We start from the raw sequence: 25,305 nt of genomic DNA on the forward strand, positions 1-25,305 counted from the left end.
CTTCTAGGACCACTAAGGTTTAAGAACAACCATCCTAGAGTTGATTTTTTCCTAATCTTAATCTGTAAAATAAAGGCCCTAGTAACCAGGACAAGGATGCAAACAATTTAAGAACCAGTATTTTTCTTGAAATTAACACTTTAAATATTAAAGAAACTCACATTAGGAACTGAGGTTGTCCTAAAGAAATAATCGGTCTCCCTGAGATGTAAGGAAAAAAAAAAATCTGGCATGCACAGACACACACACACACACACACACACACACACACACTCTCTCTCTCTCTCTCTCTCTTCAAATTAATCAAAATGTTTCTTCCTAGAAATAGGAGAATATAAAATTTATAGAACCTTAGGCGAACAGGCTGCATTCAGTTCAGTTTTGGCCATCCTCTGGCCCACCTTTTATAAACATTTAACTGCATAGAAAAAAAAAATCAATTCCAAGACATGTAATTTAGAATTAGATGGTAGGTAAGATGAGCTTGAATGCTCACATACTAGGACAGAGGTAGTCATCAGGATTGACACTGGAATCATGCGGGAACTGGTGGTGATGCACAGCTGGTGAAGTAATGGGTATTTATGCTTAAACCAAGAAACAGGAATCCCAATCTAGGAGGAAAGAAACACTGCCAGCTCACTTAATTAAAGGTAGTATGTTCGTGAGATAGGTGTTGACTCTTCATGTACGTCTGTTTTGCTGCTTACTATTAGGCACAACACAACAGTGTTCTCTTTGAAGACCAAAAGTCAACACTGTGAGATGGGAGATATATGAATGGAATCCTAAAGCTTCAGAGATTTATACTTCTGCACATTCCTATGATGTGTTTTTCCTAACAACACCTACCTCAACCCAAAAGATAAAATAAGATTACTGAACTAAAACACTTTAAAATGTATTTTAAGTATAATCATTTTCTTCTACCTTTGATATTTTTTGTTGTGCTTACCTCGTATTAAAAAAACAAACTTTATGACACTCCTTGACAAAGAACTACATATTACTAAGATTCTCATTTTCTGTATATTAATACTAAATATTCTAATAAATTTGGGAAATTTTTTAGTTTTATGAATTATGCTTTTATGAAGAATCTAAAATTTAATACTTGACAGTGATTTAATACAAAATGGTATGTTAATTTCTATCCCTATTAAGCAATCAACACACTAGAAATTTGTCATAATTTCACTAAGACCTGAACAACTCCAACATATGCTTTAAAGTGTTGACTCTTATTTACAAAGAGAAAAGAAAGCTTTTAATAAAATATTAGAACATCATAAGCTAATATACTCATCCTGCATCAACCTATTCTCAAGGTGACAATGTAGTGCCACCTATTGGTTAAAACAGTGCAATTCTCATTTGTAAACCTTGTAGAATGAAAAATTTCAAACTATTCAAAAGTGGAAAGAACAGTATAATGAACCCCATGTGTCATCCATCTTCAGTAACTATCAACTCATGACCAATTCTGTTTCTTCTATACTCCCATCCAATTTGTCCCCACCTTCCAATTTTGAAACTAACATACATCATTTAAAGAAATGAAATCCGTAAGTCATCAATGTTTCTTTTCTTTGAGCACTATGTCCCTGAATGCAAACATCCACATATGCGCGTATGTCCTCAAGTATTAAGAGAATAGGAATGAAAAAAATGCTGTTATCTTAAGCACATCCACGAAATTTAGCTTTCTCTGAGAGCGAGCTAGTAAGCGAGTAAGACAGACAGAGAAAAATATAGAAAGAGAGAGAGACAGAAATACAGAGATATAGAGAGGGGAAAAAGAATTTCGTGAGTATGAAGAGACTGGTGTTTCAACCCTTGTCCAGCTACCCAGTGATCGAAAAATGTTCTCTCTGTTTGTTCATGTATAAAAATAAGGTGATAGTTGGGGTGCCTGGGTGGCTCAGTCGTTAAGCATCTGCCTTCAGCTCAGGTCATGATCTCAGGGTTCTGGGATCGAGCCCCGCGTCAGGCTCCCTGCTCTGCAGGAAGCCTGCTTCTCCCTCTCCCACTCCCGCTGCTTGTGTTCCCTCTCTCGCGGTGTCTCTCTCTGTCACATAAATAAATAAAATCTTTAAAAAAAAAAAAAATAAGGTGATGGTATTAGAAGAATCTTTAAGATCCTTTCCAATTCAAAAGTTCTGAAATTTTATACTGATTTCACATTATAAGTAAACTTAAGCACACAAAACTTTCCATAAGCTCTTTTTTCCTTTAAATTAATTTTTAGGAGCACCTGGGTGGCCCAGCTGGTTAAGCATCTGCCTTTGGCTCAGGTCATGATTTTAGGGTCCTGGGATGGAGCCCCACATCATCCAGACTCCCTGCTCAGCGGGGAGTCTGCTTCTCCCTCTCCCTCTGCCGCACCCCCAGCTTGTGCTGTCTCTCTCTCTCGCTCTCTCTCTCAAATAAAAAAAATGTTTAAAAAAATAAGTAAAATAAATTGATTTTTAAACTTTATCAATAAAAATACAAAAATAAAAATCTAAACACAAGAATCTCTATGTATACAATTTGTAATGTCATCCATACTATATGCAATATAAAATGTGCTTTTCTGTACCTCTGAAACAAATAATACATTATATGTTAAAAAAAACAAAAAAGATAGCAGGAAGGGAAAAATGAAGGGGGGTAATCAGAGGGGGAGACGAACCATGAGAGACTATGGACTCTGAGAAACAAACTGAGGGTTCTAGAGGGGAGGGGGGTGGGGGGATGGGTTAGCCTGGTGATGGATATTAACGAGGGCACGTACTGAATGGAACACTGGGTGTTATACGCAAACAATGAATCATGGAGCACTACATCAAAAACTAATGATGTAATGTATGGTGATTAACATAACATAATAAAAAAAAAAGATTTTAGTCCCTAATATCTGAGCTTATAAAAAATAAATAAATAAATAAAATGTGCTTTTCAATTCCTTCTGTGAACTTCTTTATAATAGGTATATAATCCAACTTCAAAGTATAATTACTCCTCTTGATATCTTTAAAAAATAGTAAAATATAGATAAATCCTGTCTTTAGGACCCTCATGTGTCACATATCTTTATTTAAGGGACTCTGGGGATACTTTCATAACTAAATCCTCTAGAAAAATCTAGAATGTTTTATAGCAAATACTGTTTCCAAGAACCAAAAAGGGTGGGACGCCTGGGCGGCTCAGTTGATTAAGTGTCTGCCTTCAGCTCAGGTCATGATCCCAGGGTCCTGGGACTGAGTCCCATCCACATCAGGGTCCTTGCTCAGTGTGGAGCCTGCTTCTCCCTCTGCCTGCCACTCCCCTGCTTGTGTACGCATGTGCACGTTCTCTCTCTCTCTCATTCTCTCTCTGACAAATAAATAAATAAATACAATCTTTAACAAAAAAAAGGGGGGGGGTACAAAATATAGGATATAGTTATCCTATAGTAACATGCTCCAGAACAATCCACAGGGTTCAAATAAGTCACAGTCAATATCAAAAATATCAACAGAATTAAGTTATTTAAAAAGTACCAAGAGGGGCGCCTGGGTGGCTCAGTGGGTTAAACTCCAACTCTCGGTTTTGGTTCAGGTCCTGATCTCAGGGTCATGAGATGGAGCCCTGTGGCATGCTGAGCGCAGAGTCTGCTTGAGATCCTCTCCCTCTGCCCTTCTCCGCCCTCCTTGCATGATGTGTGCACGCGTTCTCTCTCAAATAAATAAATAAAATCTTTAAAGATTTTTTTAAATTTTTTTGAAAGATTTTATTTATTTTTTGACAGAGAAAGACACAGTGAGAGAGGGAACACAAACAGAGGGAGTGGGAGAGGGAGAACAGGCTTCCCGCGGAGCGGGGAGCCTGATGCGGGGCTGGATCCCAGGACCCTGGATCATGACCTGAGATGAAGGCAAACGCTTAACGACTGAGCCACCCAGGTGCCCCAAAATCTTTGAAGATTTTTTTTTTTTTTAAAGATCTTATTTATTTATTTGAGAGAAAGAGAGTGAGAGAGAGCATGAGAGGGGAGAGGGTCAGAGGGAGAAGCAGACTCCCCACTGACTGGGGAACCTGATGTGAGACTCGATCCTGGGACTCCAGGATCATGACCTGAGCTGAAGGCAGTTGCTTAACCAACTGAGCCACCCAGGCGCCCCTTTTAAAGATTTTTTAAAAATTTATTTGACAGAGAGAGAGAGAGAGGCAGGCAGAAGGAGAGGGAGAAGCAGGCTCCCCACTGAGCAGAGAGCCTGACATGGGGTTTGATTCCAGGGCCCTGGGATCATGACCTGAGCCCAAGGCCTACGTTTAACCGACTGAGCTACCCAGGTGCCCCTTAAATAAAATCTTAAAAAAAAAAAAAATTCTCTCTCTCCTTTTCCCTCTGCCCCTCCCTCCCTCTCTAAAAAAATAAATAAAATTAAAATTAAAAAAATAAAAATAAAAAGTACCAAGAACATTGAAAGAGTATAACCTCAGAAAAGGGGTTATAAGTTAAATACAAATTATTCAGTATGTTTTTTTAGCATAAAAGGAAAAAACATTATGTTGGACCCTGTGAAATGAATAAAATACACAGATTTTTTTCAATTACAGGATTTCATTTTTAAACTCTTACAAGTACTGGAGTGCTCGGGTGGCTCAGTCAGTTAAATACCCAACTCTTGATCTCGGCTCAGGTCATGATCTCAGGGTTGTGAGATCAAGTAGCGCATGGGGCTCTGCAGTGGGCATGGAGCCTGTGTTAAGATTCTCTCTCCTTCTCCCCTCAGTTCTCAGTTCTCTATTATTGGGTATTTAGATCCTAGTGATCAGGATGCATGTTATATTCATCCCTGAACACATGATTTTTTTTTCCCCCAATTAACACATAAATCCAATCAGAGTGTCTTCTGATCACGTGGTGCTGTTTTTTGGGTTTTTTTGTTTTTTGGAAGGGAAGGCTAGCTTCTTTTATTACCTGTTTATGGGAAAGATGTTTCATTCTTCATATTATATGCAAGGTTGAATGCCGTGTGCGTGTGTGTGTGTGTAAACTGATCAATTTTTTAAGCCAGATAATCTAAGGAGGTAGAAATTAATGAATTTGTTTCTTTTTCCACTTTTCTAGTCAACCTATTTAAATTACCATCAGAAATAATATAACTTGGGGGAGAAAAAGGATGAACGAATTGATCCACAAAGTGGATGATCACTTTCTCAATAATGAAGAGTTAACTTTAACAAACAAGAGCTTATTAACATCTATCAACTTCCTCCATACACAAGTTGTTAAATTTTAAGCCCTCTTGAACGATTATTATCTATAATCTGCCTATAGATTATTTTCTAATTTTATAACGGATTTGTTTGATCATCCCCTTCACAGTTACAAGTAGGAGCCCCTAAACGCACAAAGAATGGAAAGATATCCTGCACCCTCTACACTCACTCTCCATCAGTTGTGATTAACGCAACAATTCTGGAACTATTCTGACGTTAATTGTACTATACAAGCCCTAATAAAGCAGGGACATCCCAGGCCTCCCTCTGAGGATTTAAGGATCATAATTTCTGTCTCAGGACTACAGATGAAGGTTCTATTTTTGTACTATCACTCTTTATTCTGTCATGGTAATTTTTAAAGTTTCACATGAATTTTGTTTCTATAAAATATGTAATTAAACTGTTTTGGAGCCAAAAGCAAAACCAAACTTCCAATAAATACATACTAAATGGTCAAAATGTACTTTATGGCCTTTAAATATTAAACATACTATACTTTATGTCCCTATACCAAAGTTTATGGCAACTTATCCCTTAGCACCACAGACGCTACTCATTATGCACAGTAATAACAGCACTGTAACTTGCAGAGGAAACGCACTCACACTGTGCTGGCTCTCAATCTCTTCATGTTTCTGCTGTAGGGCCTGGGAGGCCCGGATGGAGTCTCCAATCCCCCACTGGGCTCGTAGCTGTTCTGATCCAGGCCCTTCAAGCCAGTTCACAACCTATAAATGAAAGTTGAGACCAAAATCTTAAAATAATCAAAAGCTCTTCAAACATTCAATGTTTTCTCCTCCCAAAGTTCCTCAAATATTTTTTTTAGTTTTTAATTTTTATTTATTTGACAGAGAGAGAGCACAAGCAGGGGAAGCAGCGGGCAGAGGGAGAAGCAGGCTCCCCGCTGAGCAGGGAGCCCAATGATATGGGGCCTGATGATGGGGCTCGATCTCAGGACCCCAGAACATGACCTGAGTTGAAGGCAGACGCTTAACCGACTGAGCCACCCAGGTGCCCCAGTTCCTGAAGCATTTTTAATTTAAATTCTTTAAATTCTATTATAAAGGCAATAAATGTTTCTTTTCGAACTACGTGGCTATAATCTGACAACTTTTCCAAAAGCAAAATTTGAAAGAATGTACACTGTAGCACCTTAAGCTTTCAGCTATCTGATCATCTGTCAGGCTAAAAGAAATCTGGAATGCTCCCATAAAAGAGGATTAAAAATTAACTTATGATGATAAGAAAATAAGAGAACTATACGATTTTGCGTTGGAAGGGACATTGGAAATGACATTGGTCAAATTTCTTATCTAACACTTAAGAAAACTCAATTTCAGAGATTAACTGACTTGCCCAAAGTAATATAATCCATTATTAAAAACCTAGGACTAAAAGCCATGTGTCCGGACTCACAGTCAAATGTTCTTCTCAAAGTACTGATAAAAGGGGGGACTAGGAAAGAGGGCGGAGTAGGGGACCCTATTTCAACTGGTCCCTGGAATTGAGCTGGATATCTACCAGACCACTCTGAGCACCCATGAAACCAGCCTGAGATGTAAGAAGATCTGGATCTCTACAAAGAGAATATCACAGGCAGTTGGTTTCGAGGTACGAAGCAGGGAGCCATGATTCCGTGGGCAGATATCAGAGGATAAATGGCAGCGGGAGGGTGCCTGGCTGTGGGGATCCTACACCGTCGGTGAGTGACAGCCTCGCGCGCTGGGGACGGGCACAGACTCGCAGACCAGTAGTGCAGGGAAAGGACTTCAGGGCAGCCCCCGGGGTGGAAACCCGGAGCCGTGGGGTCGCGCCTGCGAACTGGGAACAGCTGGCGGTTTTAGAAGCACAAAGGGCAGAGACGTGCCCCGACCTGGAGGCAGGACTGGGAGCGCTGTGGTTGTCCAGCACAACCCAGGACGCTGCAGTTTACAGCAGCACGGACAGAAACGGAGACAGTGGCCTGGCGAACTCATTGAAGAACAGACTGCGGTCTCTCTGCTCTGAGGCAGAGGGTTAGAAACAGTCTCCTCTGCTCTGACTCGCGGAAGAGACGTGGAAAGCCGCCAGAGAACAAAAGCCCCAAAGACTGATTCCAGCTGAGCCCATTTCCTGCCACAGGGGCGCAGGGCAACTCCGCCCAAACAGGGTTGCCTGAGTAACAGCACGGCAGGCCCCTCCCCCAGAAGACAGGCTGGGAAAACAAGAGGCCAGCAACCCTAAGGTCCCAAGAAAACAGGTGCATCTTGCTTGGGTTCTGGTCAATAATTTGGACTCTATACATTCCCTCAAACACCCATCAACAGAATGACTAGGAGGAGGAGCCCCCAAAATAGAAAAGAATCAGATATTATGACTTATGCTGCAGATTTACAAATGGATGCAGATATAACCAAGATGTCAGAGATGGAATTCAGGCTAGCAATTGTGAAGACAATGGCTAGAATGGAGAAATCAATTAATGGCAACCTAGAGTCTCTAAGGGCAGAAATGAAAGCTGAATTGGCAGAACTTAAAAATGCTATCAATGAGATACAATCCAATCTAGATAATCTAACAGCTAGGGTAACTGAGGCAGAAGAACGAATAAGCGACCTAGAAGACAAAAGAATAGATAAAGAGGAGGCCAGGGAAAAACAACTCAGAATCCATGAAAATAGAATCAGAGAAATAAGTGACACCGTGAAGCGTTCCAATGTCAGAATAATTGGAATCCCGGAGGGAGTGGAGAGAGAGAGAGGACTAGAAGATGTATTTGAGCAAATCGTAGCTGAGAACTTCCCTAATCTGGGAATGAAACAAACATTCGAGTCCTAGAGGCAGAGAGGACCCGTCCCAAGATCAAGGAAAACAGGCCAACACACCGGCACGTCATAGTAAAACTTGCAAATCTTAGAACCAAGGAAGCCATCTTAAGGGCAGTTAGGGGGAAGAGATTCCTTACGTACAGAGGGAGGAACATCAGAATAATGTCAGACCTATCCACAGAGACCTGGCAAGCCAGAAAGGCCTGGCAAGACATATTCAGGGTACTAAATGAGAAGAACGTGCACCCACGAATACTTTATCCGGCAAGGTTGTCATTCAGAATGGATGGAGAGATGCAGAACTTCCACAACCAGCAGAAACTGAAAGAATATGTGACCACTAAGCCGGCCCTGCAAGAAATATTAAGGGGGGTTCTATAAAAGGAGAAAGACCCCAAGAATGATATACAACAGAAATTTACAGGGACAATCTATAAAAACAACGTCTTCACAGGCAACATGATGACAATTAATTCATATCTTTCAATAATCACTCTCAACATGAATGGCCAAAATGCTCCCATAAAACGGCACACAGCTGCAGATTGGATAAAAAGACAGGACCCATCCATATGCTGCCTACAAGAGACTCATTCTGAACCTAAAGATACATCCAGACTGAAAGTGAAGGGATGGAGATCCATCTTCCATGCCAGCGGACCTTAAAAGAAAGCTGGGGTAGCAATTCTTATATCAGACAAATTAGACTTTAAACTAAAGTCTATAATTAGAGACACAGAAGGACACTATATCATTCTTAAAGGGTCTATCCAACAAGAAGATCTAACAATTGTAAATATCTATGCCCCCAACATGGGAGCAGCCATATACATAAGCCAACTGTTAACCAAAATAAAGAGTCATATTGATAACAATACATTAATTGTAGGAGACCTCAATACTCCACTCTCAGCAATGGACAGATCATCTAAGCAGAAAATCAACAAGGAAACAAGAGCTTTGAATGATACACTGGATCAGATGGACCTCATAGATATTTACAGAACATTCCACCCTAAAACAAGAGAATACTCATTCTTCTCGAGCGCACATGGAACTTTCTCCAGAATAGACCACATACTGGGTCACAAATCAGGTCTCAACCAATACCAAAAGACTGAGATTATTCCCTGCATATTCTCAGACCACAATGCTTTAAAACTGGAACTCAATCACAAGAAAAAATTTGGCAGAAATTCAAACACTTGGAAGCTAAAGACCACTCTGCTCAAGAATGTTTGGGTCAACCAGGAAATGAAAGAAGAACAAACAATTCATGGAAATCAATGAGAACGAAAACACATCGGTCCAAAACCTATGGGATACTGCAAAGGCGGTCCTAAGGGGGAAATAAATAGCCATCCAAGCCTCACTCAAAAAAATAGAAAAATCCCGAATTCACCAACTAACTCTACACCTTAAAGAACTAGAGAAAAAGCAACAAACGATGCCTAAGCCACACATCAGAAGAGAAATGATTAAAATTAAAGCAGAGATCAACGAATTAGAAACCAGAAACACAGCAGATCAGATCAACAAAACTAGAAGTTGGTTCTTTGAAAGAATTAGTAAGATCGATAAACCACTGGCCAGACTTACCCAAAAGAAAAGAGAAAGGACCCAAATTAATAAAATTATGAATGAAAGGGGAGAGATCACGACTAACACCAAGGAAATAGAAACAATTATTAGAAATTATTATCAACAACTATATGCCAATAAACTGAGCAATCTGGATGAAATGGAGGCCTTCCTGGAAACCTATAAGCTGCCAAGACTGAAACAGGAAGAAACTGACAACCTGAATAGGCCAATAACCAGTAACGAGATTGAAACAGTGATCAGAAACCTCCCAAAAAACAAGAGTCCAGGGCCTGATGGATTCCCTGGGGAATTCTATCAAACATTCAAAGAAGAAATAATACCTATTCTCCTGAAGCTGTTTCAAAAAATAGAAACAAAAGGAAACCTTCCAAACTCATTCTATGAGGCCAGCATTACCTTAATCCCCAAACCAGGCAAAGACCCCATCAAAAAGGAGAATTTCAGACCGATATCCCTGATGAATATGGATTCCAAAATCCTCAACAAAATCCTAGCTAATCGGATCCAACAATACATTAAAAGGATCATCCACCACGACCAAGTGGGATTTATCACCGGGATGCAAGGGTGGTTCAACATTCGCATATCAATCAATGTGATAGAACACATTAATAAGGGGAGGGAGAAGAACCATATGGTCCTCTCAATTGATGCAGAAAAAGCATTTAACAAAATACAACATCCTTTCCTGATTAAAACTCTCCAGAGTATAGGGATAGAGGGAACATTCCTCAAGTTCATAAAACCCATCTATGAAAAACCCACAGCGAATATCATCCTCAATGGGGAAAAGCTGAGAGCCTTTCCCTTAAGATCAGGAACACGTCAAGGGTGCCCACTCTCACCACTGTTGTTCAACATAGTACTAGAAGTCCTAGCAACAGCAATCAGACAACAAAAAGAAATAAAAGGTATTCAAATTGGCAAAGACGAAGTCAAACTCTCTCTTTTCGCAGACGACATGATACTTTATGTGGAAAACCCAAAAGACTCCACCCCCAAATTACTAGAACTCCTACAGCAATTCAGTAATGTGGCAGGATACAAAATCAATGCACAGAAATCAGCTGCTTTCTTATACACTAACAACGCAACTGTAGAAAGAGAAATTAAAGAAACGATTCCATTTACAATAGCACCAAAAACCATAAGATACCTCGGAATAAACCTAACCAAAGAGGTAAAGGATCTATACTGTAGGAACTACAAAATACTCATGAAAGAAACTGAAGAAGACACAAAAACATGGAAAAATATTCCATGTTTATGGATCGGAAGAATAAACATTGTTAAAATGTCTATGCTACCCAAAGCAATCTATACCTTCAATGCCATCCCGATCAAAATTCCAATGACATTTTTCAAAGTGCTGGAACAAACAATCCTAAAATTTGCATGGCATCAGAAAAGACCCCGAATCGCCAAGGAAATGTTGAAAAAGAAAAACAAAGCTGGGGGCATCATGTTGCCTGATTTCAAGCTATATTACAAAGCTGTGATCACCAAGACAGCATGGTATTGGCACAAATACAGACATACAGATCAATGGAACAGAATAGAGAACCCAGACATGGACCCACAACTCTATGGTCAAATAATCTTTGACAAAGCAGGAAAAAACATGCAATGGAAAAAAGACAGTCTCTTCAATAAATGGTGCTGGGAAAATTGGACAGCCACATGCAGAAGAATGAAACTCGACCATTCTCTAACACCATTCACAAAGATAAACTCAAAGTGGATGAAAGACCTCAATGTGAGACAGGAATCCATCAAAATCCTAGAGGAGAATATAGGCAGTAACCTCTTTGACATCGGCCACAGCAACTTCTTTCAAGATACATCTCCAAAAGCTAGTGAAACAAAAGCAAAAATGAACTTTTGGGACTTCCACCAAGATAAAAAGCTTCTGCACAGCAAAGGAAACAGTCAACAAAACCAAGAGGCAACCCACAGAATGGGAGAAGATACTTGCAAATGACACTACAGATAAAGGGCTGGTATCCAAGATCTATAAAGAACTTCTCAAACTCAACACCCAAAAAACAAATAATCAAGTCAAAAAGTGGGCAGAAGATACGAAAAGACACTTCTCTGAAGAAGACATACAAATGGCTAACAGACACATGAAAAAATATTCATCATCATTAGCCATCAGGGAAATCCAAATCAAAACCACATTAAGATACCACCTTACACCAGTTAGAATGGCAAAAATGGACAGGGAAAGAAACAACAAATGTTGGAGAGGTTGTGGAGAAAGGGCAACCCTCTTACACTGTTGGTGGGAATCCAAGTTGGTATAGCCACTTTGGAAAACAGTGTGGAGTTTCCTCAAAAATTTAAAAATAGAGCTATCCTATGACCCAGCAATTGCACTACTGGGTATTTACCCCAAAGACACAGATGTAGTGAAAAGAAGGGCCACATGCACCCCAATGTTCATAGCAGCAATGTTCACAATAGCCAAAGTGTGGAAAGAGCCGAGATACCCTTCAACAGATGAATGGATAAAGAAGATGTGGTCCATATATACAATGGAATATTACTCAGCCATCAGAAAGGATGAATACCCGACTTTTACATCAACATGGATGGGACTGGAGGAGATTATGCTAAGTGAAATAAGTCAAGCAGAGAAAGTCAATTATCATATGGTTTCACTTATTTGTGGAACATAAGGAATAGCATGGAGGACATTAGGAGAAGGAAGGGAAAAGTGGGGGGAGGGAATTGGAGGGAGAGATGAACCATGAGAGGCTATGGACTCTGAGAAACAAACAGGGTTTTAGAGGGGAGGGGGGAGGGGGGATTGGTTAGCCCGGTGATGGGTATTAAGGAGGGCACGTACCTCATGGAGCACTGGGTGTTAAACAAAAACAATGGATCATGGATCACCACATCAAAAACTAATGATGTATTGTATGGTGACTAAATAACAATAAAATTAAAAAGAAGAAGAAGAAGAAGAAGAAGGTGAATCTTAGAACAAGATAAAAAAATACTAATAAAACTAAATGAATTAAGTAATTAACTATTATGAATGCTACTTTTGTCACTTTAAAAATTACAAACTGTAGAATTATACTACTGCAACACCCTCTAGGGGTCTTAGGATGAACTAAAACATGCAGACCCACAGGCCATCTGAAGTCCCACTGGCACCACACAGTAGGGTGTAAGGTGAGGATCTACGGTTTGCCAGAGCAGCGTCGGGCATTTTTCTTCTGCCAGGTCTGTGAAGCAGTCTAACAGTTCAGGCATAAGGTGATGAGATCCATATGGGACAGATCTGGGGGAATCAGAATTAGGAATTCAACAGCAGATGTATGGTTATGCCCTAAATGTAAACTTAGGAAAGCTCCTAAGAAGTGAATGAGGGTGTGTCCATAGCATACTACTAGGACCCAGTGGATAGATAGGCTTACCTCAGAACTTTATAACAAAGTATTACAGCCCCATGCTGCATTTCCATTATTATCAGGTTAAAATATATTCCTCTAAAAATCTAACAGTTGGGGCGCCTGGGTGGCTCAGTCGTTAGGCTTCTGCCTTCGGCTCAGGTCATGATCCCGGGGTTCTAGGATCGAGCCCCACATCGGACTCCCTGCTCCGTGGGAAGCCTGCTTCTCCCTCTCCCACTCCCCCTGCTTGTGTTCCCTCTCTCACTGTGTCTCTCTCTGTCAAATAAATAAAATCTTTAAAATAAATAAATAAATAAATAAAAATCTAATAGTTCATGGAATTTTTAATAGTTATATAAAAGTACCACACCATAGGGAAAAATCATGTGTATTTCTTTCAATTATTTTTTCACATGCATTGCACTTTCCTGTTACTCCAGATTTAAGTTGGCTTAAATTGGCTACAGCCAATTCTTATGAGTACAAGCAATTTCTATCCTGTGTTTTTCACTTAACATTACGCTATAAAACCATAATGATTTTCTATGTGGCTACAGTTACAATTTACAATAGTAGCAAACCTCTTTTTTAAGAAAGCTGACCCTGCCTGCCTTCCTCCTGCCCTCATATCTGTCTAACCAACTAACTAATCAACCAACCTATATGCATATATATATTCATAAATATACATATACTTTTGTATATATACAATAGCTACTATATATATGTACAATATATATATACACACATGCACATATATACAAATACACACACCCTAAATGTAAACTTAGGATATATGTAGAGACAGAAGCTCCTTCTAAAACACCTTTTTCTATATGAACATCCAAGTAATGAAAGTTTTAACTGAGAATAACCTCTGCAAAGTATACAAATTGACTACTGCTTTCAAAAAACTTCTTCCAAATTGAAAAACAGAAATCTCTCCAGGTATATTTTTAAATATTAGCAGATCAAATATAGTGCAAATGTTTGCTTACTAAAAGTATATGATCTTTAGTAAATTATCTCTTCATGTTCTTTGCCCACTTATCTTCTACTTTCTTAACTATTAATATATTCTCAGCTTCCACTTCTTTTTTTTTTTTTTTAAAGATTTTATTTATTCATTTGAGACACAGAGATAGAGAGAGAGAGCATGAGCAGGAAGAGAGGCAGAGGGAGAGAGAGAAGCAGGCTCCCCGCTGAGCCAGGAGCCCAATGTGGGGCTCGATCCCAGGACCCTGGGATCATGACCTGAGCCGAAGGCAGACGCTTAACCATCCGAGCCACCCAGGCGCCCCAGCTTCCACTTTCTCTTTACAAGGTTTTAATAATAGAGTGCAAAATCTTAAAAACAAAAAAAAATGTCAAAGTATTATTTTGGATTCACTGGAATAGACTTAAGTGCTTTAATTCTCTTGGCTAAACTGTTTTCACAGTCCTAAGTTCATCTGCAACCCCTCATTGTCAAGTGCTCTTTGGAATACAAGGGTTGGGCTCCTCAATATTCCTACTCTTCCCCTATAATCTTTTGTATTAGCTATCTCTGGAGGGGCAGAGTAGTAGGATCCTATTTCTGTTAGTCTGTGGAAAGTATCACTCTCACAATCATGAGAAAGCACTGGGCATGAGTCCCAATTCTAAATTCTGGTTCTGCTCCTACCAGTTCAAAGACTTTGGTCTGTCCATCTTTAAAATGGTGTCAATGCTACCCACCATACAAAGGTGCTGTGAGGATTATACCAGTCATTATATGTAAGACACTTAGCACAGTAGATAAGTATTAGTATTTGTTAGCCTCTTTGCTTTTCCCACTTTTCTGAAGTAAAAAGCATAGCTTCTTCTGTCTATTCACTATTCACTGCTCATCATGGTAAGTGTACCCCTTAATTCCCACCACCCTTTGCACCCCCCCCCCCGCCCTGGTAACCATCAGTTTTGTTCTCTACAGTTAAAAGTCTGTTTCTTGACTTGCTTTTTTCTCCTTTGCTCATTTGTTTTGTTTCTTAAATTCCACATACCAGTGAAATCACATGGTATTTGTCTTTCTCTGACTTATTTCGCTTTAGCATTATACTCTCTAGCTCTATCCATGTCGTTGCAAATGGCAAGAGTTCATTCTTTTTTTTTTTTTTAATTTTTATTCTTATGTTAATCCCCATACATTACATCATTAGTTTTAGATGAAGTGTTCCATGATTCATTGTTTGTGCATAACACCCAGTGCTCCATGCAGAATGTGCCCTCCTCAATACCCACCACCAGGCTAACCCATCCTCCCACCCCCCTCCCCTCTAGAACTGTACCTCTGAAACAAATAATGCAATATATGTTAAGAAAAAAAAAAAAAGAAGAAGAAGAAGGTAGCGGGAGGGGAAGAATGAAGCGGGGGAAATCGGAGGGGTAGACGAACCATGAGAGACGATGGACTCTGAGTTCATTCTTTTTTTGATGGATGAGTAGTAATATATTGTGTATATCTATACACCACACCTTCTTTATACATGCATCAGGGGATGTACATTTGGGCTCTTCCCGTAATTTGGCTATTGTAAATAAAGCTACAATCAACACAGGTGTGTATATATTGCTCTGAATTAGCATTTGCATATTCTTTGGATAAATACCCAGGAGTCTGATTGTTGGACCGTAGGGGTTCCTGATCTTAGGGTAAAAGCACACATACTTGAGTAAGATGTTGGTTATGGGTTTTTAATATGTGGCCTTCATTATGTTGAGGTATATTCCCTCTAGACCTACTTTGTTGAGGATTTTTATCATGAATGGATGTTGTACTTTGTCAAATGCTTTTTCTGCATCCACTGAAATGACCATTTGGTTTTTATCCTTTCTCTTACTGATGTGTGTCCATTCACTCTTCATAAAGTTTGTCTCACATCTGCATTTTACAGTAAGTAAAAGTTTCTTAAGGAAGTCCCTGAATTGTTTTATTCAACATTTTTTAAAATGGAAATAAAAAGTGAGGGCTCTTGAGTGGCTCAATCAGTTAAGCATCTGCCTTTGGCTCAGGTTGTGATCTTGGGTCCTGGAATTGAGCCCCTTGTCGCTCAGTGGGGAGTCTGCTTCTCCCTCTCCCTCTCCCTCTGCCCCACCTTGGCTCATAGTTTCTCTCTCTGTCTCTCAAATAAATAAATAAAATCTTTGGGGGAAAAAATGGAAATAAAAAGTATAAGTTTTAAGGAAGCTCATGTAAACACTGTGAAATCATTTTCCATTTCCTTTATGGAACTCGTCTCATTTATTGCTATTTATTATGAATACAGATATAAAGACAAATATACAATGGCTTTTAAGTATTTTATTTCTTTTAAAGATTTACTGACTTACATACTTGAGAGAGAGAGCACAACAGTGTGGGGGGGAGGAGCAGAGGGTGAGGGAGAGAAAGTCTTAAGCAGACTCTGGCTCAACATGAAGGCCGACATCTCATAACACTGAGGTCACAACCTGAGCAGAAACCAAGAGTCAGACACTTAACGGACTGCGCCACTAGGCGCACCGGCTTCTAAGTATTTTAAATAATATAATTATTTCACTAGAAATATCTAAATTCTAAAACTAAGGATGGAATAAAAGCATCTCAAAAGTTTTTAATTAATAATGTGTTGTATTTTATTTTTTAAAACCTAAAATATTATTTAAACATTTAAGCTTTGACTTCAGAATATTCTACAAACAAAAGAAGCAGGTTAATATAAATCATGATACCTGGGGAAAAACAACTCATTAGCATGGAACTTTCAAAGAGCCATAAATTGAAAAATAAATTTTCAATAAAGCAAAGACATACTCTTGGTGCAAAAAACCAGTTTCATAGTCAAGTACACATATAGTTTTAATGTATGCTGAAAGTAATTTTCCTTAGTGTGCAACATCAGTAATGTAGACACAGTAAATGTATGACTTTTTTTTTTTTTTTGACAGAGACACAGCGAGAGAGGGAACACAAGCAGGGGGAGTGGAAGAGGGAGAAGCAGGCTTCCCGCGGAGCAGGGAGCCCAATGTGGGGCTCGATCCCAGGACCCTGGGATCATAACCTGAGCTGAAGGCAGACGCTTAACGACTGAGCCACCCAGGCGCCCCTGTATGACTATTTCTAATAAAAATGATGCAAACTGAGGCTGACGCCCCAGTAAACAAGTCTATTTAAATGCATTAATGATGGTAGTTTGCCAAACTAGGTTATAAAACTTAATTTTAATCAGGACATCTTGCTCAGTCAATCTGAGTATTAACTTAATGCAAAAGCAGTTTCATGCCCAATCCATATCAATGTGACCCCTCAAATGGCTACATTTATATGCAAAGTATAACCTTGGAGATGTGCTCTTAAAATCTACCATAACAAATATCTGCAGAGGCCAAAAATGCATGTGACTATACAACATTGTTTCCCAGCCAGGCTGATTTCTAGACTTCATGAGAGAATATCTGGAAGAATGTGGGGTCAAACCAGGCAGAAGGGCATGTTAAGCAAATGTCAAGCATCTGACCTGAAGAAAGAATCGGGGCAACTGGAAGCACAGCTTCCAGCTGTATCCTTACACAACTCAGAGTGTATCCTATTTTGCATCTATGATTCCTTTGTACAAAGGAAGAAAAGCACATGGATGATTCTAAAATTACATCTGTAATGCTGGCTGTAATTACTGCCACAGTAAATAATGAGAATAACGACAGCATATTTCAATGAAGTAGCACTGTCTCCCACCTAGAAATCCATGAAAATCTAATTTTTAAATATAGCAGCTGCAGCATGGAGAACCTCTGCATACCACATAAACTCTAACGCCATTGATTTAAATTGGGAATAAATGGGGAATAAATGATAATTTTAATGGTTATTACTTATCATATAGCTTATCTATTAGAGCTATTGATTTCTTTTCTTTTTTTAAGACTTCTTTGAGAGAAAGAGAGAGAAAATGCGAGCAGGGGGCAGGAGCAGATGGAGAAGGAGAGAGAATCCTCAAGAAGACTCCCCACTGAGCACGGAGCCCAACTCGGGGCTCTATGCCAGGATCCTGAGATCATGACCTGAGCCGAAATCAAAAGTCAGATGCCTAACTGACTGAGCCACCCAGATGCCCCTGATTTCTCTTTCATTATGCTTTCAGTGATAAGACAGTAAAGAAGAAATTTGGAAAAATTCAGTTTTCACTAATTTAACATAAGTCCTGATAATCAACTTTATTATAAACAAATTTTTTTCATTTTCCCCAAATTTGCAAGATTAAAGACAGTGCAGTTTATGCTCTGTGGATGCTGACATGATCAATACACATTTACTATATAGCTAAATTTAAGTAATCATTCTGGCAAGGGAAATAGATCTTTGCCTAAAATGTGACCTGTGAAAAAGAGAGGGCAGGAACCATTATATGATGAAGATTAATGTTCTAACCAACTAACGTGTAACACTCAAAGACAATGAATTGTAATAAAGGTTGTTTTTAACAATAATCTCGTTACCATCATCAACATCATAAATATCATCATTATCTTCTCCCTTCTCTAGTTTCTTTATCCAACTGAGCTGGTCCATCATTTCAAAAATGCATTTGCCATTAACTCCTTTGCCACTTTTTTTTTAAACCATACTCACTGATCCCATGTTGCAAGGCACAAATGCTAGATGAATCCCATCACCCACATCACTTCAACATCCAGCCATTAATTGATAAGGTCACACATGCCAGAAAGTTTCCACCATAAATCCAAGATCAACACTACCTAAAAATACAACTACATTTCTGTGGTATTTTATACTTCCAATCCCCACAAAGAAAACACTGAATCCTCTCTAATTTTAACCTCATCTTCTTCAACCACCACCACCCACCTCACCTTCAAACCTGTACCACTAAGAAGATGACCTTTTCTCTTACTTTATAGAAAAAAAGAACACACCACATAGGAACCCCTTCATCTTCACGTCTGACTTACACAGGGAGACACCTCTGGATACATCCGACTCATCATTCCTCCTGTTACGATGGAGTTCTCCCTGTTCCATGCTAACACTAATCCCTTTAACACTGTCCTTTGGAATCGATTCACTTCCACCTTGTGAGGAACTTGATAGTACTAAATTTCCTTTCTCTCCTGTACATTCAACCCCTCCTTCCAAATAGATATTTCCCACTGGTCTTTAAACTTCTGCAAGTTTTCAGTATTACTTTAAAAAGAAAAACAGAACAAAATTATATCTGAACCCTGTTGTGGGCTGTTGTGTTGTCCTCCCCCAAATCCGTCTGTTGAAGTGTTGAAGTGCTAAGCCTCAGTACTTCAGAATGTAGTCCTATTTATCTGAAGACAGGGTCTTTCTTTTAAGAGGCAATTAGACTGAGGTTGAAAATAAATTAATTAATTAATTAATTTAAAAAATGAGGTTGTTAGAGTTGACCCTAATATGACTGGTGTCCTTAAAAGGAGAGGAAATTTGGACACAGAAAGGTACAGAGGAAAGATAATGTAAAGATACAGAAATAAGATGGAGCATCAACAAGCCAAGAGTCTGGGACAGATTCTTTCCTCAATGCCTTCAGAAGGAATCAACCTTGCTAACACCCTGATCTTAGACTTCTGGCCTTCAGAACCATGGAAAAACAAGTTTCTGTTGTTTAAGCCACCCAGGCTATGGTACTTGATTACAGCAGCCTTAGCAAACTAATACCACCCTTTTCTACCACTTCTAGGTATCCCTATTTCTCATCTTTCCTTCAGAGACAAATTCTCAACGAGCTGTCTATACTCGGTGTCTCCTTCACCACACTTCACTGTCATTCCAAATTCACTCCAATGTGCTTCCAGCCCTGCCACTCCATGCTCAGTGACCTCGATCTTGTACATTCTAATGGACATGTTAAGTTATTCTCTCATTTGATCTTTCAGCAGCATTCTACAGGGTTCCCAACTCCATCCTGAAATGCTTCCCCTGGCTTCCATGACACAGAACTCTTCACACTTTTCTCCTCCATCTCTGGCCAATCCTTCACTCTCTTCTTTTCAGGAGTATCCTCTTCTATCTTGTCATTAAATGCTGGAGTTTCTCAAAGTTCAGTTAAAAAGCCCTCTTTTCACCTACTCTCAGGACTTTCCTTGGTCAATTCTCACCCACATCAATGCTTTTAATTGCCATTCATACATGATGACACAGAAGTATGTCACCAGCCCAGACTTCTCCGATTTCTGGACCTGTTTGGGACTACCCTTCCATATTTTCTCTTAGTGTCTCAAAGTCACCTCAAATTCAACATGTCTAAACAACATGCAGAAGAATGAAACTGGACCACTTTCTTACACCATACACAAAAATAAATTCAAAATGGATGAAAAACCTTAATGTGACACAAGAAACCATCAAAATCCTAGAGGAGAACACAGGCAGAAACCTCTTTAACCTTAGACATAGAAACTTCTTACTAGACACATCACCACAGGCAAGGAAACAAAAGCAAAAATGAACTATTGGGACTTCATCAAGATAAAAGGCTTCTACATGGCAAAGGAAACAACAAAACTAAAAGGTGGTCTACAGAATGGGAGAAGATATTTGCAAATGACATATCTGATAAAGAGTTAGTTTCCAAAATCTACAAAGAACTTATCAAATTCAATACCCAAAGAACAAATAATCCTATCAAGAGATGGGCAGAAGACATGAATAGGCACTTCTCCAAAAAAGACATCCAGATGGCTAACAGCTACATGAAAAGACGCTCAACATCACTCATCATCAGGGAAAAACAAATCAAAACCACGATGAGATACCATCTCACACCTGTCAGAATGGCTAAAATTAACAACACAAGAAACAACACATGTTGGCAAGAATGCAGAGAAAGGGGAACCCTCTTGCACTGTTGGTGGGAATGCAAACTGGTGTAGCCACTCGAGTACAGTATGGAGGTTCCTCAAAAAGTTAAAAATAGAACTACCCTATGACCCAGCAACTGCCCTACTAGGTATTTACCCAAAGGATACAAACATAGTGATCTGAAGGGGTACATGCACCCCAATGTTTATAGCAGCATTACCAACAATAGCCGAACTACGAAGAGAGCCCAAATGCCCATCGACAGATGAATGGATAAAGACGATGTAGTATAGGGGTGCCTGGGTGGCTCAGCTCGGTTAAGCGTCTGCCTTTGGCTCAGACCCTGATCCCAGGGCTCTCAGCAGGGAGTCTGTTTCTTCCTCTCCCTCCACCCCTCCCTGCTCCTCCCCCTACTGCTGCTTGTGTGCACTCTCTCTCTCTCTGCTCTCTCTGAAATAAAATCTTAAAAAAAAAAAAAAGATGTGGTATGTGTGTACGTACACACACACACACATACACACACACACTGGAATACTACTCAGTCATCAAAGAATGAAATCTTGCCATTTGCAATGACATGGATGGAACTAGAGTGTATTACGCTAAGTGAAAGATGTCAGTCAGAGAAAAGTACCATATGATCTCACTCACATGTGGAATTTAAGAAACAAAACAGATGAACATATGGGGGGGGAGGAGAAAGGGAAACAACCATAAGAGACTCTTAACAATAGAGAACAAACTAAAGGTTGATGGAGGGAAGTGGGTGGGGGATGGGCTAGATGGGGGATGGGTATTAAAGAGGGCACTTGTTGTGATGAGCACTGGGTGTTTTATATAACAGATGAATCACTGAATTCTACTCCAGAAACCAAAATTGCACTGTATGTTCATTACCTAAAATTTAAATTAAAAAAAAATTCAACATGTCTAAAACCAAACTCATGATTCTCCATACCCTTTTCCACCCACACCCAAACCCAAATCCTGTCCAGTGTTTCCTAACTGAACAACAAGACCACCCATCAAGTCTTGCAAGTCAGAAAAACGATTCATCTCTGATATTTTCTTTTTTAATTTTTTTTAAAGATTTTATTTATTTATTTAACAGAGAGAGACACAGCGAGAGAGGAAACACAAGCAGGGGGAATGGGAGAGGGAGCAGGGAGCCTGACGTGGGGCTTGATCTCAGGACCCTGGGACCATGACCTGAGCCCAAGGCAGGCGCTTAACAACCGAGCCACCAGGCGCCCCTCTGATATTTTCTTCTTACCCTTACTCCCACCACTTTTCTTCTTAGGACTTGGCACAACTGCAATTTTACAACTATTTGTGTAATTATGTAATCATGCACCATAAAAGTGGGAACGTAGTCTATTCTTACCATTACGTTCTACCTAGCCCAAAGTCACATTGTAGATATTCATTTTTTGAATGAGTGAGCAAATAACAGATATTATTTATAGAAAATTCATTATATGCTAAGCATTAAATATTTTTATAAACATTATTTTCTTTAATCTTTGTAGCAGCCCTATTAAGTAGGTATTATTATTATTGTTGTTGTTGTTGTCATCCTCAGTTTACTGAGGAGGAAGCTAGGGCACTGAGAAGTTACATTTCCTTCCTGAGAATGTAAACAACTTGGAAATAGTAGAAAAAGGTGGACCCAGATCATGTAAGTGACTGTATATCACTATGCTATTCTATATTTATGGTTTTCAAAGATACTCTCAAGCTACTTGGCTGAAGTTTACCTGGGTTTAATACTATCTATAACTTATAAAAATATATTACAAAGAAAAAGTTATCTACAATTAATGTATGCTTAGAAATCTTTAGTGTATATGTGGCTATCATGAGAAAGATTAAATCTTTTTGCCTGGAATTCAAGATCTTCCATGATCCAACTTCTTCCTTCCTTTGAAGCCTTTTCCATTCTAACACCCTGATGTTCTAGTCAGGGGTCAGCAAACTACTGCCTGTAGGCCAATTCTGACTACCCATTATTTTTGCAAATAAAATTTTATTTTAGCACAGCCACACACATTTGTTTATATGTCTACACACTACAACAGCAGAGTTTAACAGCCATAGCTATAAGAATTGTACTGTCCACAAAGCCTAAACATTTACTATTTGGCCCTATTTTATAGGAAAAGCTAGCCAACAATGGGACCAGACTTATAGACTAGAGCCTAGAACAAAGAATATAAATAGATACCATTAATCAAGCACTGGATTCTTTCAACAAACCTTTCAAAAGAGGTCTTGTTACCCTTGTTTCGGTTAATGAAAGAAGGGAGGAAGGGAAAGAGAGAGATGTTAAAAAAGAAGGAAGTCCGTTGAGGCGCAGATGGGCAAATAAAGTGACCATGATCACAGTAAGTAAGTTGAGGAACTGGGATTTAGATCATACTTGCTGACCATGTTTTATGATTCAAAGGCCAAAAACTTCCCATGGTGCCTTCAGAGCTTGGGATTTCATGCTGCTAGTGTTTATTTATGCTGTTCTTTCTTCTGCATAAAATGCCAATTCTTCTTTAAAACTTAAAAGAGGTTCCTGGTGAAATCTTTACACATTCTTGGAGAAAAAGCTCAACTACTACACCTCCTCTGCTGAATCTTCCTAGATTACCTGCAGCCCGGGGAATAACCCCTCCTATAGATGCCCACAACACTTCTGTCATCCCCTTTAACACTTAGGACTTTATCCCCTTAGCTTAATGATAGCAAAAATCAAATCTACCTTTATAGTCTATAGAAAATCTAGGACAATGTCTTCTACATTTCACTGCTGGATTTCTTAAGTAAAATACTTAATATTTATTTCTTAATTCAACAGAGGAAAATCAGAATGTGGTCTAAGTAACAGAAATGTCATAGTATTGAGCTTTAGTATTTTTAGCCATTTTATAAAAATCAACTCTCAAAGGAACTAAAACTTCCTAAGTATTAAATACATTAAAGGTTTCTATCAGCATCAAAAAATAATGAAATTTAATGTTAAAATTCCTTATATTATATGTCATCATTTTGCTAGGAAAGAAAAACTCTTCATAATGCCTAAATTAAAAAAAACCTAACAAGTTATTAGAAATTAAAAATAAATCAGTTATCAATAATGAAATTTTATTGCAAGAATACAGAGACCGCAGATGATATTTTCCAGCAACTAGTTACTTTTAAAGTTCATAATGACAGAGTGAGATGAATGCTCAATGTCATCACTATAGAAATAATCTAGTTTTAATGAAAATACTATTTGTAAAAATGTACAGCTTAGTATAAAATCAGTCACACAGTAGAAATTATTTTTTAAAAACCCTAACATTTAGAATTTTTAAAAGTTAAATATATTCAAATCAGACACCTACCTGCATCACCTTCTGCTGAATCTCCTCTAACTGTGTACGCTTACTACGTTGCCTACAAACTTCCTGGTAGCGAGTATACTGTTCTCGCAGCGAATCTAGTAATTTCATAACCTGTGGCTGGGCCAGCAGTTCATCATCCATAGGAGACCATGAGACCCCTCCATCTGAGCCATTAAATCGACGCTGCTGTAATTCGGACAACAATTCATGCCCTTTACAAATGAAAGATACTTATAATTAATATCCATAAAGAAATACAATTCTTACTTCTCAATCTCAGTTTTAGTCCCTTATTTTTAGAACCTATCTGCCTATATGTCTGCCTAACTATCTACTAGGTCATAATTACTGAAATGCAATTTTTTAATATATATACAAATAAATAGGAAATAGCATATTTCCTATATATGCTACACTAGTCAGTAAATATATGGCATATTTTTTTTTCTGTATCTATCTGTCATCACATTCTTGTTATTGGTGAATTCATTATTTAGGAAACTGTGCCAACCAATCCTCTTTCCCTGTAGAGCACAATTACACTCTGGGATTTCTGTCTAGTATGGTACTAACTAGTATGTTCCATTTGATGGTACTAATCAATACTAAGCAGGATGTTGTAGGATTTCAGTATTAATCCATACCCTTAATCATAGTATCTAAAACAAAAGTTGACAGTGTAACAATGTATGATTAAAGGGAGAAAGTTTTATTACTGGTAAAAAATAAAATTTAAATAGTCTCTATTTAAGGAATCTCTACAAAATATTAACTGTGAATCATGAGGGACTACACTAGTCTTAGAACTTCAATGTTATTCATATAGCAAACTCATGTAAGAAAATCCATTCATGCATGAGAAATTAAAATTGCAGAATATGCAACATCTAAAACTGGAATTTTAAAAGTGAATAAATCGCAAACTGTTTTTCCAGGATATACTATTCCAATTATTACTTAAGGACCAAAAATATATGCAGATACTTAAATTCTCTTCATCTTTATTCAGAAAAATGTCC

The 25,305-nt window shown here is 38.7% G+C and overlaps 1 protein-coding gene across 1 annotated transcript in view; it reads right to left on the reverse strand.

Moving 5' to 3' along the window:
- SESTD1 (SEC14 and spectrin domain containing 1) overlaps nucleotides 1-25,305 on the reverse strand; it is a 111,214-nt gene that overhangs the window by 23,456 nt on the left and 62,453 nt on the right. Inside the window, exons 9-10 of the mRNA XM_021702792.1 lie at nucleotides 24,287-24,498; nucleotides 5,859-5,981 (exon numbers count right to left, since the gene is read on the reverse strand). Of these exons, the coding sequence (XP_021558467.1) occupies nucleotides 5,859-5,981; nucleotides 24,287-24,498 (335 nt within the window). The remainder of the gene's footprint in view (nucleotides 1-5,858; nucleotides 5,982-24,286; nucleotides 24,499-25,305) is intronic.

Source organism: Neomonachus schauinslandi, chromosome 3, assembly GCF_002201575.2.
Source record: "Neomonachus schauinslandi chromosome 3, ASM220157v2, whole genome shotgun sequence".
Taxonomy (NCBI): domain Eukaryota; kingdom Metazoa; phylum Chordata; class Mammalia; order Carnivora; family Phocidae; genus Neomonachus; species Neomonachus schauinslandi.